Here is an 18606-nt window from a genome sequence, read left to right on the forward strand (position 1 = left end):
TCATTCACAAACATTTACTGAGCTCTTCCCACATACCCGCTACCATTCTAGACACTGGAGAGACCATGCCATCCGACAAATAAATGTGCTGTCTGACAGGCTCTCAGGAGCTTGCATTCCAGTTGCAGAAACAGATACGAACAAGCAACAAACAGACATGTATTTGTGATGGTGATATGAAGGCCTAGGGAGGTGCTGTGGGTAGGAACAAGGTGGATGAACCAACTTTGGTTCATCGCACTTGTCACTTGTCATCTCTCCCCCCTATAGATCTCAGTTCCCTATGGTGTCCCCAGCACCTGCTGTGGACCTGACACAGCCAGTGTTCAGTAAACGCTTGGCAAATGAATGAATCGAGACTGGAGATGGCCCATTCGAGCATTCTCAGTCCAGGAGGTGGTCACCCGCCAGGGGGTGGACGGCACTGTCCAGGGAGAATATGTGGAAGGGGAAGGGCAGGAGGCCTGGGAAGCACAGGACGAGGAGCCCCAGAGAGGAATCTGGTGGCTGCAAGCGGCCAGGGCAGATAACACCTCACCTGTCTCTTCCCACACATGCTCTTTGGCTGCGAGCTCCTCCTTGAGCTGGAAGGGGCTCTGAGGGTCCACCTTTTGCATCCTCAAAGTTCCCTATAATGTGGACCCAGGAGTCCATGCCCCCGCCCTAGGGAGCTGCAGGGTCCAAGGTAAAGGTTCTGGGGCTCAGAAAGGCCCCTGGGGCTTGGGGATTCAGATGGAGCCGGAACCCGTCCTCACCTACAACCTGGCCCACCGTCCTCTGCTGGGCTTAGCTCAGGGTCACCTCCTCCAGGAAGCCCTCTCTGACTCCCCGTTAGAAGCCTCCCTCTGGCTCCTCCAGCCCCAGCGCTTTCCTCAGCCACTGCCCCGACCACACCAAGTGTCACCCTCTGCCCAGGGCGAGTTCACACCAGTGAGCCGGAAGCTGAGCCTCAGTGCCCAGATCCAAAGGGTGGGTGTACGCTGATGCTTCCAGAGGAGGGGGAACATCTGGAAACCAGACAAGATGGCAGGGGTCGGGAGAATTGGGAAGGGAACAGACTAAGTGCTTATTTCAAAAACATAGAGGGTTTAGGGGTGGGTGGGTGGCGGCGGGAAGGTTCTCCGGGCCCAGCTTGAGCTGTGCAGGCTCTGCCCGGTCGGTGCAATCCCGCCTGGTGGCCTTCCTCTCCGGCCAGGGCGGCGCCTGGAACCCGCTGAGGAAAGAACCGGCCCGAAGGGCGGGGCCGCGACGCGGCTCCACTGCAGACACAGCACCAGAGCGACGTGGACCGTGGACCGTGTTTATGTAGAAAAAGTGCACAGAGCAGTGAGGGGGCGGGGAGGGGAGCGCCCGGCCTGGAGCCCCCTGCAGCGGGGCTCCCTGGGGTGGGAGCCAGTGAAGGGCTCGGAGGGATGCTGGTCGGTGCACGTCCCACGCCGGGGCGCGTGGCTGTGGGATCGGCCGGGCCTTTCCTGAACTTGCCCTCGGAGGACGCGGAGTAAGGTACCTGGGGGCGTCTCTCCTGCGGGCGGTGCTCACAGGGTGGGGTGAGGGGAGCCCCAAGGTCCGAGAGCGCGGCCTTGGGGCGGGCACAGCACCGGTGGGGGGTGGGGGGGCGTTTGGGGAGGGTCAGCCGAAGAGCTTGAGGAAGCAGGGCTGGCAGTAGGGCTTGCCGGCGCGCTCCTGGAAGGAGCCCTTGGTGAGCGCGCGCAGGCAGAAGGTGCAGGTGAAGTGGTCCGGGTGGAAGCGCCGGCCCAGGGCCGACACGCAGCGGCCGGTCACCGGGAGGCCACACGTGGCGCACAGCGAGCCGCGCCGCGCGTGGAAATGGTTCTCGCACAGCGGGCGGCCCTCGTGCTCGAAGAAGCTGCCCGCAGAGAAGGGCGCGAAGCACTCCTGGGGACGGGGCAGGGGCAGGCAGAACCTCGCACCGGACGCCTCGCTCGAGGAACCGGACCACCCCGCTCGGCCCGGGACCGTTCAGCCCGGGACCCCGCAGCCCGGCCGAGGGGAAACCCCGCCTCGGAGCAGCCCGCCCAGGACGTGGCCCCGCCCCACTGCCCCGGCCCCGCCCCGCTGCCCAGGCCCCGCCCCGCTTCCCCAGGCCCCGCCCCCAGCGCGCACCCTGCAGACGAAGCAGTCCGGGTGCCAGAGCGCGCTGAGCGCCGAGATGTAGTTGTCCAGGATGGGGCCCTGGCAGCCCTGGCAAGCGCGGGGCGAACAGCTGCAGGAAGTCCCGGCGGCAGTAGGGGCGGCCCTCGCGCTCGTGGAAACCTGGGGGCGGGACGGAGCGGGCTGGAGGAAAGCGGTGCGGGCGCCCCAAGACCTAACGAGGCGTGAAACGGCGGGGCCCGCGGAAGGGCAGTCCGTCCGAGCGAGCAGGAGAGAGGGACAAGGTCTGGGGCGCCGCAGAGCGGAAGGGGATGGATGGGAACCCCCGTGTTCAGGGGTGGGGACCCCACGAGAGCAGGAAAAAACTCATGGCCCAAGGACTGAGGAGGACTTAGTGGCTGGAAAGGCTGCGAGGCGGGATGTCCAGCAGACCCATGGCTTCCAGGTGGGAGGCACGCTCACCCTCCTCTCCGAAGGGCTCCCCGCAGCTGACGCAGCAGAAATGCTCCGGGTGCCAGTGGGTGCCCAGGGCAGTAACCATCTTCTGTAGGAAATGAAAGTGGACACTCGTATGACCCTCCATCCCTTCTCCCCTCCCCCTCCCACCCTGGACCTCAGTGAGTGGGTTGAAGTATGAGTTAAGGCCAGGGAGACCTAAGGAGGAACTTGGGGTCAAAGAGAGAGGGGAAGAGGCCAAGGGGCAGGGCTAGGGAGTGGGGGTGTAGGGGGTGGGGCTGGAGGGAGGGGACAGGAGTGGATGAAGCCCATCTCCCGGCCCCCTGGGTGAGAAGCGCTAGCCTGTGGGTCAGGCAGGGCTCACATGTCGAATGGGTTGATTGCAGAGGCCACATCGCGGGGAGAAGCGCTCGAAGTAGCACTCAGGGCAGAAGGGGGCTCCATCCTTTTCGAAAAAGCTGCTGCCTCCCAGGGCGGTGGAACAGCCACTACAAACGAAGTGCTCAGGGTGCCAAGCGCGCCCCAGCGCAGTCACCACCTGCGAGTCGGGGTCGAGGCCAGGGTCAGAGTGGCCCTTCGGCCACCATGTCCCCAGTGAGCCAAGGTTTACATGGCACTTTTCAAGTCACTCCGGCTGTAGGTGATGAAGATGCAGCCCAGTCCAGCACAGGGCCTGGGGCCCACAATACTCTTTAGGAGCCCACGGAAATGTGGTAATTTCTTTTAAAATCAGAAGGGAAAAAATGAGCTACAAGAAAACTGTTTCATAGATAATATTAATATATTCCTCTTTATACTAACACAGTCATAAAGTACAATGTTTACTATTTTTTAATGGAGGAAGGGACCTATGAAGGCAAACGTGGGTAAGGCCCCCGAAAGTCATAATGCCACCTGCTCTGCTCGGGTCGGGAATTCTGGGATGCAAGCAGGGCACTTTATCTGTCAGGAGGATCTACATCAGTGGTTCTCAACCTTCTGGCTCTTTAAATACAGCTCCTCATGTTGTGACCCAACCATAAAATTATTTTCGTTGCTACTTCATAACTGTAATGTTGCTACTGTTATGAATCGTAATGTAAATATCTGATATGCAGGATAGTCTTAGGCGACCCCTGTGAAAGGGTCGTTCAACCGCCAAAGGGGTCGCGACCCACAGGTTGAGAACCACTGACATAGGAGGCTACAATAAGTGGTAGCTGGGTTGGAATTCCCACCCTGCCACTTACTTGCTGTGTGAGTCGGAGCTTCAGTTTCCTCATTCATAAAATATGCATAACAATAACACCCAGTTTCCGGAGCTACTGATTTAAAGGGGACAGCACAGAGGCTGGTGCTCAGTGAAGACAGGTCTGTGGGTCTCCACCTCGCAGAGCTGCACTTACTTGCCCAGCGATGGGTTTGTTGCAGGAGCCACAGAGGCCCTTGGCCTGGGTGGGAATGCCACGGCGGCTGAGGTCGGACTGCAGCAGCCCCAGCATGGTGTCTAGGCTGCCTTTGCTTGCGGGCCCCGGTGGGGATGGGGAGCCCTCGTTCACGGAGCTTGGCACCGGTGTCTGGGTTGGCCCAGGAGCTGGAAGCTACACAACAGGGAGGATGTGAGTTGAGTCAGCAAGGCAACAGATGTGGGAAGGTCTAGAATGGGTTAGGGAGCCACAAAACCACATTGGCCCACCCTCCTCCCTGACTCACATGGTTCTGGACTCGGAAGTCAGAGAGTGAGGCCATCAGTCTGTCCAGCTCCAGGGTGGCCGAGGTGGCCGAAGGCTTTGGGAGAACAGGGGATGGGCTGGGAGGTCTATGAAGAACAACGTGTGTCAGCTCAGAGCCTCCCAGAGCAACGCTCCCTCCAGTCACTCAGGCATCCAAGACCAATCGCCTCTCTCAGACCTGGCAACTGTGCCAAACTCACAGGCTGGGCCTTTTCTTGTCCTCAGACTGGTCCTCCTTCTGCTCCCCGGCGGTCTCCTTGCTAGATGGGAACTGAGACATTATTTCATCTGCAGAGAGGAGAGAAGGGCAGTGGACACAGGGCCTGCTCTCCACACCCTCCCACGTAAGGCTTCTCCTTTTAGCTGCTACTCTGGCAAATCTATGCCCCTTCATCTCTGCCCTTCCCTTCCCTGCCCTGCCCCAGCCCCTCAAGGCCTGTTTCAGTAACCATGGTACCTGTGATGTTGAACTGAGTAGCATTAAGTTCCTGAAGCAACCGGTCTAGCTCACACAGTCCCGAGCCCAGGACACCGCTGGAAGAGGAGAATGGAGGAGCCGCAGGGGCCGCAGGCTTTGGGGACTGAGGCTTGCATACCGTACTGGGGAACAGGGTGGGAGCTTGGGTTCAGGGTGGGGAATCGAAGACTCCTCACCTGAGTCTCAATTGGCTTCCCCATCCCCCAGTTCTCAGGCCGCTTACCTGTATAGATGGTCCTTGTCCCCAGAGCTCCGGAAGACTCCCCAGTCCCCACCTACAGAGAGACGGACACGTGTGCGGGGTGATCGACCTTGCCTCACTCGGGCCCAGACTCCCCCAGCCTTGGCCAGACCGGCCCTAGTGGTTGCCCTGGTCCACAGCATCTGATCTCACCTGTGGCTGGTGGCCATAGGGCAGGGGAGACGTGAGGGGCTCTGGGGGTCGCTCTTTTGGAGCCCCTGGCCGCGGCATGTGTGAGGTGGTGGTCTCCAGGTCAGAGAGCAGGGCATCTGCAGGGAGGCCGTCAAGGTGAGAAGTTGAGAGGTCAAGGTTAGGGCCGAGACAGGGCCTTAAGATATCAAAGGATAAGGCTTCCAAGTGGGCAGTATTTGAGGGCAGAAGCCAGTATTAAGAAGGAAACTCAAGGCCAGACCAAGGCAGAGAAGTGGAAGGGTAGTAAGGAATATATTTGACCAGAATATTTCAATTGCTCATCCTGGGAGCCATGCAGAAACCCAGCCGTCTGATTTTATTTTTTCTTAAAATCTTGCCTAATGCAGTCAAAATTGGCTCTTTACTGAAGCCAAAGTTGACTCCACCCCAAATTGCTCAATTGGCTACATGCCTGGCACCCAGCCTTCTGATTGAACGCTCTTTGCCACGCCCACTAATCCCTCCCCGGACCTAGTCCCGCCCACTCAGCGCTGGCTCACCTCCAGGCCCCGCTGGGTCCCACCCTATGCACCTCATTGGTGAGTCTGCAGGGACCTGCTTTCTGATTGGCTTATTCTCCACAGTACCAGTGCCCGCTACCCCTACGGAACAGCACCCCCTATGGCAGGGTGCTGGAACCCCTTCTGTCTCACAGTTGGAGGGCACAGCCTTCCAGCCCCAGTTCCCACAGATAGGGAGTACAAAATTCCGCCTCCTTCCACCCGGACACCACTACCCCCCCACCCCACCCCCATCCCCTTTCCCTTCCAGAACCCAGCAGTCCCTGCCCCCTCACTCTTCACCTAGAGCACCCTGAACCTCTCCGGGCACCTAACAAACTTAGGGACCCTTAACTCTTTCCTCCCCCAAACCCCGGGCAGGCCCCTTTCTTTTCCAGAACTTGATGTCAGAGCCTCCCTTTCCTGTCTACTTTCCCAGTCCCGGACCCAAGACCCCTCCAACCCCTCCCATCCCAGAGCCTCTGAGCCTCGGCGCCCGCGGGCAGGCACGCACCTCCCGGCGTCCGCAGCTGGGGATGGAGGGGCAGGGAGAGGAAGGAGGGAGGGAGCGGCCGGCCCGGGAAAGGCAGGAAGGGAGCGGCAGGAAGGGGGACGTGGAGTCGGAAAGGAGGCGCGGGCTGAGAGCAGAAGCGAGAAGACAGGAGGCAGGATGAGGAGATGCCGGGGAGGGCCGGGGGGCTCCAGGATGGGGAAGCGGGTCCAGAGGTCGATGCAGGGCTGGCACAAGGGGACCCGGACCCCACTCACCCAGGTCCTCCATGGTGGGGCACAGGCGGACCACGCTGGGCTTGCAGGGCGGGGGCCGTGTCCGGTGGGGGCGGAGGGCGGTGGGGGGGTGGGGAGGACGTCCGGGAGCTGGAGGCCCAGCCGTGACCATGTAAGGAAGCCGGGATCCGTTGGGATGGGGCTGGAGGGAAAGGTGGGGGGCAATGAAGGGGAGAATCCTGGGTGGGGGCGTGTAAGGGAGGGAGGGCTGCGGTCCACGCAGGCCCAGCCCGCCTGCCTGCTTGCGGGGAGGCAGCCACACCCCAGCCTTGGCCTCAGCTGCAGGGAGCCCCAGGCGGCCACAGCCAGAGTCGGAGCAGTGGCTCTTGCAGACCATGCCCGGGATCGTCCGCCCAGCGCGACTCTCAGACACAAACCGAGGCCCCCAAGCAGACACCTCTCAAAGTTAGCACCCCGAGTCTCAGACAGAGCCCCCTGCCACCCAGGCCTTTCCTGAGAGACTTGCTCCGGGCAGAATTTGGGGACTGGAGCAGAAATGATGTTCTAAAGCTCAGGCAGATCCCAGGCTCAGAGACTTTCCCTTAGAGACCCAGACAAACAATGACATAAACAGAGACCCCAAAAGGCACAACACTAAACAAAGAAATCTCTCAGACACAGACAGACACGAGGAACCCTCCTCAGACGGTAAAGCAGGACCTTTCCTCCAAGACTTGAAAACAGACATACAGTTGAACTGAAACCCGGGCCCCTGCAGACTGAGAAAACACTCCCAGGCAGCCGGACCCCAGCCCGCCTTCAAGACAAAGCCCTTCCCCAACAGGGCGGCGGCCCAGACCTGTCCCAAAAGAAGTCCTTCCCAAGATACCGATGAACACAGTGACGAAAGCAAGATGCAAACTCCAGCCAGCCACAAAGGAACAAGAAGCCTTCCTTGGACTGAGACCCTGAGAAATCAAGATTGAAACGAGCCCAGCCAGCATGGCTCAATGGTTGAGCATCGACTTATGAACCAGGAGATCACAGTTCAATTTTGGTCAGGGCATATGCCTGGGTTGTGGGCTCGATCTCCAGTAGGGGGCATGCAGGAGGCAGCTGACCAATGATTCTCTCTCATCATTGATGTTTCTCCCCCCTCCCCCCCCTTCCTCTCTAAAATCAATAAAATTTTTTTTGGAAAGATTGAAATGAGACACTCTATAGTTGGTATAGACAGACACAATGGTGCTGCAGCCACTGGACTGTGGGTCCCAATCCAGACCTGAGCACTTCAGTCTTCAAGGCCTTTAGCAGGTCACATGAGCTGCTGTGCCCACCACCATGCCACGAAAGAATGGGTTTCCTCTCATTGCATTTACAAGGTATATTGATAGCATCATTGCAAATTATTCCATACAAAACGGTGGTTTTGTTGGGTGGAGAGAGTATTTGATATTTCACATAGGCTTTGGTTTTTTTTTTAGGCTTTGATTTATATGTGTAGTTTTAATTATTTTTTAAAATTTTTATTTTTATTGATTTCAGAGAAGGGAGAGGGCGAGAGAAACATCAATGATGATAGAGAATCATTGATCGGCTGCCCCCTGCACATCCCCTACTGGGGATCGAGCCCACAACCTGGGTGTATGGCTTGACTGGGAATCGAACCGTGACCTCCTGGTCCATAGGTCGCCGCTCAACCATTGAGCCACACCAGCCGGCCTATTATTTATTTACTAGGGGCCTGGTGCACGAAGATTTGTGCATTGGGGGTGGGTCCTTCAGCCCGACCTGCACCCTCTCCAATCTGGGAGCCCTCACGGGAACCCTCTCCAACCAGGGAGTTTCTGTCTGTCTTTGCAATCATATGAGCAAATTGTCTGAGACCCCCAACCCAGCTTGGTTTGTTGCTCACAGAATAATAGAGGCATTTTTTTTTCTTTGCTTCATTGGTGGAGATTTCCTGGAAGTTTTAGGATATCTTCCCTTTAATTTTTCCTAGACACTCTGATTTTACTTATGTCTCTCACCTTTGCTTTCCCTCCATCCCCCACCGCAACAGTAACTTGCTCCAGGCTCACTTTGCTTTAGATCTGTCTGCCACCAGAACTACAATTCCCAGCATTCCCGGTGCTCCCCACACTCTAAGTTTTCCCTTCCTGCTCTGTCTCCATTCCACGGCCTCCCACATTGCCATGTTCCCCCAAGCTGCCAGCTCTCCCACTCTGCTCTCCGCTGGGTGCCTGTGTATGCAAATGAGCCCACCATCTTTGCTGGGTTAATTTGCATATTCACTCCTGATTGGCTGGTGAGCATAGCAAAGGGATGGTTAATTTACATGTTTCTCTTTTATTATATAGGATTGAATGAGTTAGTTAATCCTCACCCGAAGATATTTTTTCCATTGATTTATTTAAATTTTTTACAGAGAGGAAGGGAGAGAGATAGAGAGCTAGAAACATCGATCAGCTGCCTCCTGCACATCTCCTACTGGGGATGTGCCTGCAACCCAGGTACATGCCCTTGACCGGAATTGAACCTGGGACCTTTCAGTCCGCAGGCCGATGCTCTATCCACTGAGCCAAACCGGTTTCGGCCCGAAGATATTTTTTCCATTGATTTATTTAAAGAGAGTGGAAGAGAGAGAGGGAGGGAAGGGAAGAGAGAGAAACATTGATGTGAGAGAGACACATTGATTTGTTGCCTCCTTGCCCGTGCCCCAACCAGGGCCAGGTATCAAACCTGCTACCCTTCAATGTGTGGGCCAATGCTCTAACCACTGATCACACCAGACAGGGCTGTCATTTTTATTTAAAATGTTAACTTCTTACAGTGCACACCTTTTTGGATGTGGAATGGAGGTATACAATGCTGTTGTAGATGGAGTAAATGCTTAAAACAAGACTAACAAGGGTAGAATAGGGTACAATCCTTGTTTTAAACTGTAATTCAGAAAAAATATAATAAGAATCATGGTGCCATAGATAGTTCTCAATTGTGCAGCTGAATATCCAACTCCAAAGTTTTAATCCCAACCCCAGAAGGCTGGGCTCTTCTCCATCTCGCAGGCCACTCGGTCTCGGCTTCTCACTCCTGAGTCTGCAGCCCATCGTCCTGGGGCCCAGTTCCATCCTCTCGTCGGTCCTCAGTGGTGACTCCTGCTTAGCCTCCTCCCCGTGCCACTCCGAGGGAGGCCTTCTTCTTGCCAATTCGTTCTTGGGTCCCCTCCGAGGGGATATCAAGAGTCTAGGCTGGGAACCCTGCTCCCCACTTCAACTCCCATCACCACAGCCAGAAAAGCCTCAGTCAGGGGACCTGCTTCTTCGCCTGCTGCCTCCACCAGCTCCACTAAGGCCAGAGCCCGCTTCCGTGTGCACTGCCCTGGCCCCAGGACCCAGCGTGCACAGTGGACAGCCATCCGGGGCCGGCCGAGGCGGAGCACCTCACCCATTGACTCTAGGCTACCTTGGGATCCCAGGTGGATACGGCCCAGAGCCTCTTCCAGTTCCTCCTCCAGCCCAGGCAGCAGGAAACGGCCAGCAGCCTCCAGTGCCTCCTCAGCCTCTGAGCCCAGCAGGGGCTGGCCTGGCGGGGGAATGGGCCTCAGGGCTGCCCCACAGCCCCGGCAGCCATGCAGGTGATGCATGATAGGCCAGGCTGCGCTGGGTGATAGGTCTCGAAGAGGTACCAGGTCCATCTGGGCTTCAGCAAAGCTGCCAGCTAGCAGGGCCCGGAAGAAAGGGGAGGCAGCAGATGAGGCAGCTCGCTGGGCGGGGAGCCGGAGGCCTGAGTCCAGGAGGAAGTGCAGATCCGGGGCTGGGATGGGAGCTGGGCCCAGCAGAGGTTCATAGTGGCAAGGGGAGGGCGGGTCTAGGTCCAAGGGGGTTGCAGGTGGCGGGGCTGGGCTCACAGGGGGAGACACCAGGCTGTGGAGGCAGGAAAGGGAGTCTGCAGCAAAGAAGAGGAAGAGCGGGTGCGGGGCTGGCCGCGTCAGCGCCGAGAGGAGGAGTCGGAGGCCGCCCTGGTCCAGAAGTAGCCGGCGCCACAGAGAGGGCTTCCTATGGGGAGAAAGAGAACCTCTCAGAAGGGGGAAAAGGTGCGACTGGGCAAGAGCAACTTTGCTCCCCTGGCCCCTGCAAGGCACCCCCATCCTCCTCACCGACAGATGAAGGGCAAGGTCAGCGCACAGGCCACACGGTCCTCGGGACTCCCGGAGAGCAGCAGGTGAGTGAGGGCCCCCACCCCGAAGGGCGACTCCGCCTGCACCGTCAGGTTCTGCAGCAGCATTTCACCTGCAGGGATGGGCAGAGTGGGAGCTGGTGTCCAAGATTGGGGCGGGAGGGGTAGCACAGGCTTCTGGGCCCCAGAAAGGAAGGTGGGAAAACCTCAGGGCAAGAAACCAGGGCACGGGAAAGGAGGCTGACGCAGGCCCTGGAGGGATGGGGCCCAGAGACTAGGAATTGGAAGCGAGGGCAGGAAGAGGAAGTGGGATGTCAGGGAGTAAGCCAGGGCCCCTAGGGCTGAAACTGGACCCAGGAGACAGGGCAGTCCCTGGCAGTGTTGGATATGGGGGTTGGGCCTGAAAGGACATGGCGCCTGAGCCTGGGTTCACAAGTCAGTGACACCGCCGAACTGAGGGTAGATTAGGGAAGGAAATGCCAACAGGTACAATTCTAAATTGTGGGGCCCCAAAGCCTGGGCCAGGTATGGAGCAGGACTCTGCAGGCTGGGATGGTGGAGCAGGATGGGGCGGATGGTGGGCTGAGGGCAGTGAGGGACCGAGGGGTGGTAAGGCGAGGTTCGGGGCTCACTGAAGGATAAGTGGAAGACAGAGCGGAAAGGGGCAGGGACACACCTAGCTCCCGGTGCTGGCTGCGCAGACTGGGGGGCCGGGCACGCAGCGTGGGCCAGTCGTCCGGGGCGACACCCAGCACCAGCCAGGCTCGCAGCAGCGCGGCACCATAGCTGCACACGAAGGCCTCGAGGCAGGCAGGGTTGCAGGTGAGGCGCGCCAGGATGCGCAGTGCGCGCGGGCTCGGTGGGCCCGGCGCCCTCGTCACGTAGGCCAGCAGGCCGCACAGGGCCGGGCCTGTCACCAGCGCCCCGCTCGGGTCTTGCGCCTGGGAGAAGCGTGAAAGCAGCAGCAGCGCTGGCCCCTCGCGGCCCCAAGACTCCTCGGTGGCAGGGCTGCGGCCTCGAGGCGTCCGCACCAAGGCTGGGCTCCGGGCGGGACTGGCTGCCTGGGCCTGCTCAGGGGGCGCAGGCGGTGGAGGAGGCCGTGGACAGCGCTCTGGAGACCGGTCCGGGGAGATGTCTTCCGGGCCTGCGGCGTAGCCCTCAGATATCAGCCACGACCTGCAGAGGAGAGAAAGAGGAGGCTGAACTCAGAGCCAAGGCGAGGGAGCAGGTCCAAAAGGAGGTGACAGAAGCCCGGAAGAGGAGGTGGCTGGAGAGGAGATAGGGGAGAAAGAGAGGGAAAACCCCAAATCATTCAGCAATGACGGCTGCCTGTCTGTGCCAAGCCCCGTTTTAGGTGTGGAGTTTGAGAAGCGATGCATACAGATGAAAGGAAGAGAAAAGAGCCGAGGGAGGAAAAAGTTGACACTGAAAACCAGGGGTGATGGTAGCCCCCACTGAGAAGGTGAGACCTGACCAAGGAGTCCAGGAGGAAGAGTGCTCGAGGCCGACAGAACCGCAGCCAAAGAGGCCCTGGGAGTCCTGCCCGTCACGAGGAGGAACCAGCCAGGAGGCCAGTGTGCAAGAGTGGAGTGGACACAGGGGGAGCCACAGGAGATGAAGTCAGAGAGTTCACAAGACAGCTGACAGCTGCCAAGTACCCTCACTTATCCTTCACAACTGCATGGGGAAGGCATGCCTACTATCCTCCATTTTTCATGCAAAGAAGTTAACTTTCCCGTGATAACTGGTGGCACCAACATAAGAACGTGGGCTCCAGAGTACCCCATCACACCAGAGCGCCTTCCACCTTTCAGGGGACCTCGCTGGGCCCCAGAGTTCAGAGGTCCTGGGGTGAAGCCAAGGTCAAGGGGGGCACAGGGGCAAGAAGGTGCATTTAATGGGCACTAGAAAGTGGTCATCACTGGGGAAAACAAGGGATCAGGAGTGAATAAAAGTCTTACTGAGACAGAGGGGGTGAGGGTGGTGGAGAGAGCCAGAGCAGACACAAACCCCATCCCACAGCTCAGGGAGGGGCTCACCTGAGGCTTCGGAAGCTTCCGGCTTCTACCCGCTCAGGGGTCCGCTCCTCAGGAAAGTCCCAGGAAGCAGCTTCTTTTCCCTCTTCTTCCTCATCCCCAAGCTCGCCACACAGCTGCCCGGCCAAGAGAGGTACAAGTCCCAGAGCCTGCAGCCGGCCCAGGGCCCCTGTATCATAGAGGAAGCCCACAAGGGCAGCCACGACACGAGGGTGCCAGGCGCTGGCATGAGGATCCCGCAAGAGTCCTATCAGCAGCTCCAAACCACCAGCATCCCGCAGCCGGGCTCGGTTGATGGCCTCCCGGCAAAGTAGGCACACAGCCCGCACCAGGGGCTGCTGGGAGGCTGGGCCAGCCCCACTGGGACCTCGGCGTTGCTGGAGCTCACCCAGTAGCACCTCCACACCACCAGCGTTGCCCAGGGCAGGCCGTACCAGGCCCTGGGCACACAGGTTGGCAAGGATCAGGATAGCTGACTCGCGGACTGTCCTTTTGGGATGGGAGGCTAGACTGACCAGTGGGCCTAGTCCTCCACCCAGACTTAGCTGCTCAGCACAGGCACGGGAGCAGCCTCGACTCAGCTCCAGGAGGGCGCGGACCAGGGCCAAGGTCAGCGCAGGGTCTGGGGGAGCAGCCAGAAGCTCAGCCAGTGGGCGCACTGCTCCCTGCTGTGCCAGGGCCAGGCGGTGCTGGGGGGAGTCCGCCAGGTTGCGGAGGGCGCGAATCACGCTCTGCAAGCAATGTGAGTCCTGGTAGGCCGTCAGGCTCTCAATGAGGAGGGGAACAGCACCTGGGGAGGGAAGAGGAGGACACAGAATGAGCAAAGACAGAAACCCAAGCCCCTGTCCCACCCCAAGCTGACGCCACCCTCACAGCCTTCTCACCAGCAGAATGGATGTCCGCACAGCTCTCAGCTTCCATGGCTAAGTTGCCCAGAGCACGGGCTGCTCGGTTCTGGATGCTGTCTGTCTTCACACACTGAAGAATAGTCACTGCAAGAGAATTTGTCCTCTTGCGGGTTCTATCCCTTCTTGTCTCTCTCATTAACTGCCTCAAGAATGTGATCTGAGAGGGTCAGGAAAGACCTCCAGGAGAAACTAACATGGGGTTTAGAAGGTTAAATAGGTATGGATTTAGTAGGATAATGGATGGGGCTGTAACAGGGTATTTCAGGTTTGAAACCAGCCTTTGCAAGGGTCCGGAGGGGAGACCCAGTGTCTGCCATGACCTCATGAAAGGCTTGAATGCCAGGCCAAAGAATCAGGGTTTGAATGTGAGGGCACTGGGAGCCACATCAGGCTTTAAGAACGGGAATGGTGTGATAGAATCTGGAAGCCAGGAGAGAGAATGGATCATAGGAGGGAGGGGGGAGAATAAGGCAGGGGAAGCATCAAGGAAGTTGGTGCAATAGTCCAGGTGAGAAAGAACAGCGGCTTAAACCAAATCAGTTACCAGCACAGCCCAGGACATGGGCACAGGGCTCTGGGCACACGATGGAAGAGGGAGAGAAGTGGATGGATTCAGCAGATATTTAAAAGGCAGAATAGTGACTGAATGATGGGGGTTATATACTAATAATAACATATTTAATTTATTGAAGACTAATTAATGTGCCAGACCTCCTGTCAAACATATTTTGGTCCAGATGCATTTTATGCACATTTAAAATATATTGATGTTTCATTACCCCAAAATTTTAAGATTTTGTCAAAATTGGCATAATATTGTCTGGCCGGTGTTAATCAATGGTTGTTCAATTTCCTGTCACGGCACATGCCCGGGGTTGCGGGCTCAAGCCCCAGTAGGGGGCATGTAGGAGGCAACTGATCGATGATTCTCTCTCATCATTGATATTTCTATCTCTCTTGAAATCAATAAAACACTTTTTTAACCCGTAAAATTTCATACAGGCTACTAAGTAAACTGTATTTACAACGTTGCCACTAGGGGGCGCCAACTTAGCTGGGAAACAGAAAAGCTTGCTGTCTTGTTAGGATTTGTTAACTGCCTGTTTTTAGCTCGAAGCACCCAGTTCATGTTTAGAGTATCTGTGTTCTCTATCTGTTTCATTTTCTCCCATCTCCAGTTATGCGAGGTAGCTATTACTATCCCATTGTGCAACAAGGAATCCTAGCCTCTAGGGGTCTGGCTGACTGCAGAGCCCACTTTCCTGACCACTGCATCTTCTGAGCTCTACCTCATCAAATGACAGCCCTGCACAGGGCCGGACGTTCAGGAGACACTATCTGCCATGAATCTCATAAATGCAGGGTAAAAATCATCTAAAAGTCACCAAATAATCCCTTTAGCCTCACCAGCCCAGATGCGAGGGAGACATGGCTGTAATTATTGATCTGAGAGGGCTCGAGTATAATCTATAACCTAACGAGGCGTGAAAGCTTGAGCAGTGTGGGCATCGCGCTGTCATGACGCACGTTCTTCCAGGATACAACACAAAGAACTCAAGACGCCGCCAAAGGCCGGACAAGCAGGGGGAGTGCCTGGAAGCCTTCTAGGACCTGGGGGCGGAGCACTTACCCAAAGACAGAATGCCTCCGAGTCTGCGCACTTCAGCCCGGCACGCCCCTTCCGTACAGCAGTCGGCTAGGATGCTAAGCGCCAAGTCCAGGGTCTTGCGCAGGCGCGCAGGCGGCGAGGACGTCGACAAGGACGCAGAGGAGGGGGCGGGGCCAGGCGAAGGGGCGGGGCCATCCGAAGCCGCCGACTCGATCGACGAAGGGGAGGAGCCGGGGCCAGCCAGGAACGGGGCGGGACCCGCTGCCGACGCTCGCCGTAGCAGCGCCAGAAGGGGGAGGAGCCCGCCGCGTGCCCGGAAGCGCTCGATTCCCCCCGCTGCCTTGATGTGGCGCGTGCGGAGAGCTAAGAGCGCACGGCCCAGGGGTGTCTCGTTGGTAGCTGTGTCCTTTGTCCCACCTAGACCCTCCCCGGCCGCCGCGGTGAGCTGCGCGAGGCAGAAAGAGAGCGAGTCCGTAGGGGTTGGTTTCGCAGCCGCCATCTTGGCTCGGGCCTAAGGCTCCGCCCCCGTCTAGCCTCTGATCTGAGGGAGCGGAACTGGAAGAGAGGGACGTAGCCAAGCACCTCCTCTCTGACGCTTTTTAAATAGCGCCACCGCAGTTATTAAGCAAGTCGGAAGTTGTAGTTCTCGATTCCGGTACTCTCTTGCACAGTCGCAGAAAGCACTTCGAGTGCAGGAGTTACCTAATGGTTGCGCGAGCCCAGGCGGCGCGTGCGGTGCATGCTGGGATATGTAGTCCACGCCACGCTTACACGCCCGGTCTTGCTGGTGGGTCTGGAGTTCCCAGACAGGCGACCGTGGAGTCTCAGTGTCGTGCTGCACCAGGTGATGTGGCTAGGCCGCCCCCAGGGTGTCCTCCGCAGCGACCACCTTTTCATTCCGCTCGTTTCGCCGCCCCCAGCGGATCGGGTACCGAAGTCAGCTCTGAGGTATTGAGAATCCCGAGCTAGGACCAAAGTGTCTAATACTTGACGGCGGCCGCAGATGGGGAGCTCCTGATCCGTCAGTTGAATGAGAGAATTAACCTATAAAAACCACTCGCTGCCTCTTCCTAGAGCATCACGGGTTAGTAGATATTTGCATTTTCGTCCAACTAGCCTCTGGATTTGGGGAGGAAGAAGCCCTGCCAAAACCAACTGTCCCACAATCTCCAAAGCTACAGAGTCAGGAGTGTGGATTGACCCAAGCAAACGTCCCCGACCTCATTCACCAAAGCAGCTAATTGGGTGGCAAAACCTACTGCTGTCTGGAGCTTGGTGAGAGCTTTCGACCAGGCTTCAGATCTGGTTAAGCATTACTGCAGACGGAGCTATTAAATACAGTAGAACAACTACGTCATACCGAGGAAATGGGCGGAGGAAAGGGGAGTGAGTCATAACCTCCAGAAAGTGTAACATAATGAATGCAATGTTTTCATCCGAACTTCAGAAAGTGCCAAAACGAATGCAATGTTTTTCACACTGACTTCGGAGAGTGCCAAAATTAATGCAATGTTTTTCACACTGACTTCGGAGAGTGCCAAAATTAATGCAATGTTTTTCACCCTAACTTCAGAGAGTGCCAAAACGAATGCAATGTCTTTCATCCTAACTTCAGAGTGCCAAAACGAATGCAATGTTTTTCACACAGACTTCAGAGAGCGCCAAAAGGAAAGCAATGTTTTTCATCCAAACTCCTGAAAGTGTGCCATAATAAATGCTATGTTTTTCATCCTAAAACCAGAAGGTGCCATAATGTATGCTACATTGTTCAATTTAACCTCCAAAATGTTTGCCATAATGAAGGCAATGTTTTTCAACCTAAACTCCAGAAAGTGCCATAATGAATGCTATGTTTTTCATGCTAACACCAGAAACTGTGCCATAATGTATGCTATGTTTTTCTTTCTAACTCCAGAAGGTGCCATAATGAATGCTATGGTTTTTATCCTAACTCCAGAAAGTGCCAAAATGAATGCAATGATTTTCACCCTAACTTCAGAGAGTGCCAAAATGAGTGCTATGTTTATCATCCTAACCTCAGAGAGTGCCATAACTAATGCAAAGTTTTTCATTCTAAATTCAGATAGTGCCATTACGAATGCTGTTTTTCATTCTAACTCCAGGTGTGCCACTATGAATGCTATGATTTCTTCCTAACTCCTTAAAATGTGCCATAAAAATTGCTATGATTTTCATCCTAAATCCAGAAGATACCATAATGAATGCTATGGTTTTTATCCTAACTCCAGAAAGTGCCATTGTTTTGCACCCTAACTTTAGAGAGTGCCAAAATGAATGCAATGTTTTTCACCCTAACTTTATTTTTTTAATTAAATCTTTATTGTTCAGATTATTACATTAGTTACTCTTTTTTCCCACCATAACTCCCCTCCACCCAGTTCCCACCCCACCCACCGCCCTCACTCCCCACCCACTGTCCTAATCCATAGGTGCAGGATTATTGTCCAATCTCTTCCCTCACCCCCCACATCCCTTCCCCCCCCCCAAGAATAGTCAGTCCATTCCCATTCTATGTCCCTGATTCTATTACAATCACCAGTTCATACTGTTCATCAGATTATTTATTCACTTGATTTTTAGATTCACTTGTTGATAGATGTGTATTTGTTGTTCATAATTTGTATCTGTACCTTTTTCTTCTTCTTCCTCTTCTTAAAGGATATCTTTCAGCATTTCATATAATACTGGTTTGGTGGTGATGAACTCCTTTAGCTTTTTCTTATCTGTGAAGCTCTTTATCTGGCCTTCACTTCTGAATGATAGCTTTGCTGGATAAAGTAGTCTTGGTTGTAGGTTCTTGGTATTCATCACTTTGAATATTTCTTGCCACTCCCTTCTGGCCTGCAAAGTTTCTGTTGAGAAATCAGCTGACAGTTGTATGAGTACTCCCTTGTAGGTAACTGACTTTCTTTCTCTTGCTGCTTTTAGGATTCTCTCTTTGTCTTTTGCTCTTGGCATTTTAATTATGATGTGTCTTGGTGTGGTCCTCTTTGGATTCCTTTTGTTTGGGGTTCTATGCGCTTCCTGGACTTGGAAGTCTATTTCTTTCACCAGGTAGGGGAAGTTTTCTGTCATTATTTCTTCAAATAGCTTTTCAATATCTTGCTCTCTCTCTTCTTCTGGCACCCCTATAATTCGGATGTGTTTTTTTTATTTTTATTTTTTCCTTGTTTTTTATAATTTTTAAAAATATATTTTATTGATTTTTTACAGAGAGGAAGGGAGAGAGACAGAGAGTCAGAAACATCGATGAGAGAGAAACATCGACCAGCTGCCTCCTGCACATCTCCCACTGGGGATGTGCCCGCAACCCAGGAACATGCCCTCGACCGGAATCGAACCCGGGACCCTTCAGTCCGTAGGCCGATGCTCTATCCACTGAGCCAAACTGGCCTTGGCTATAATTCGGATGTTGGTACGCTTAAAGCTGTCCCAG

At 55.6% G+C, this 18606-nt stretch overlaps 2 protein-coding genes across 3 annotated transcripts; both read right to left on the minus strand.

The window, feature by feature from the left end:
• Window positions 1–1571: 1571 nt before the first annotated feature.
• TGFB1I1 (transforming growth factor beta 1 induced transcript 1) lies at window positions 1572–6531 on the minus strand. Its single transcript, XM_006104945.3, is given in 13 exon segments — window positions 1572–1896; window positions 2125–2208; window positions 2210–2274; window positions 2575–2656; window positions 2933–3106; window positions 3954–4148; window positions 4261–4366; window positions 4481–4568; window positions 4738–4880; window positions 4982–5009; window positions 5012–5033; window positions 5153–5268; window positions 6460–6531. Coding segments are annotated over 13 exon segments (1383 nt in total). The 5' UTR covers window positions 6473–6531; the 3' UTR covers window positions 1572–1629.
• A 2679-nt stretch (window positions 6532–9210) lies between these two features.
• Window positions 9211–16471, minus strand: ARMC5 (armadillo repeat containing 5). 2 transcript variants are annotated; one of them, XM_023746067.1, is made up of 6 exons: window positions 15171–16471; window positions 13517–13624; window positions 12636–13422; window positions 11273–11772; window positions 10577–10709; window positions 9211–10475 (listed from the first exon to the last, which is right to left on the minus strand). In XM_023746067.1, the coding sequence occupies exons 1-6, from the start codon at window positions 15646–15648 to the stop codon at window positions 9656–9658; spliced, it is 2826 nt and encodes a 941-aa protein (XP_023601835.1). In that variant the 5' UTR covers window positions 15649–16471; the 3' UTR covers window positions 9211–9655. The 2 variants fall into 2 exon arrangements, with proteins under 2 accessions (XP_023601835.1, XP_006105009.1); XM_006104947.3 differs by lacking the exon at window positions 15171–16471 and adding an exon at window positions 14948–15138.
• Window positions 16472–18606: the final 2135 nt, after the last annotated feature.

The sequence above is a fragment of the Myotis lucifugus genome, unplaced genomic scaffold (genome assembly GCF_000147115.1).
Source record: "Myotis lucifugus unplaced genomic scaffold, Myoluc2.0 scaffold_624, whole genome shotgun sequence".
NCBI lineage: Eukaryota > Metazoa > Chordata > Mammalia > Chiroptera > Vespertilionidae > Myotis > Myotis lucifugus.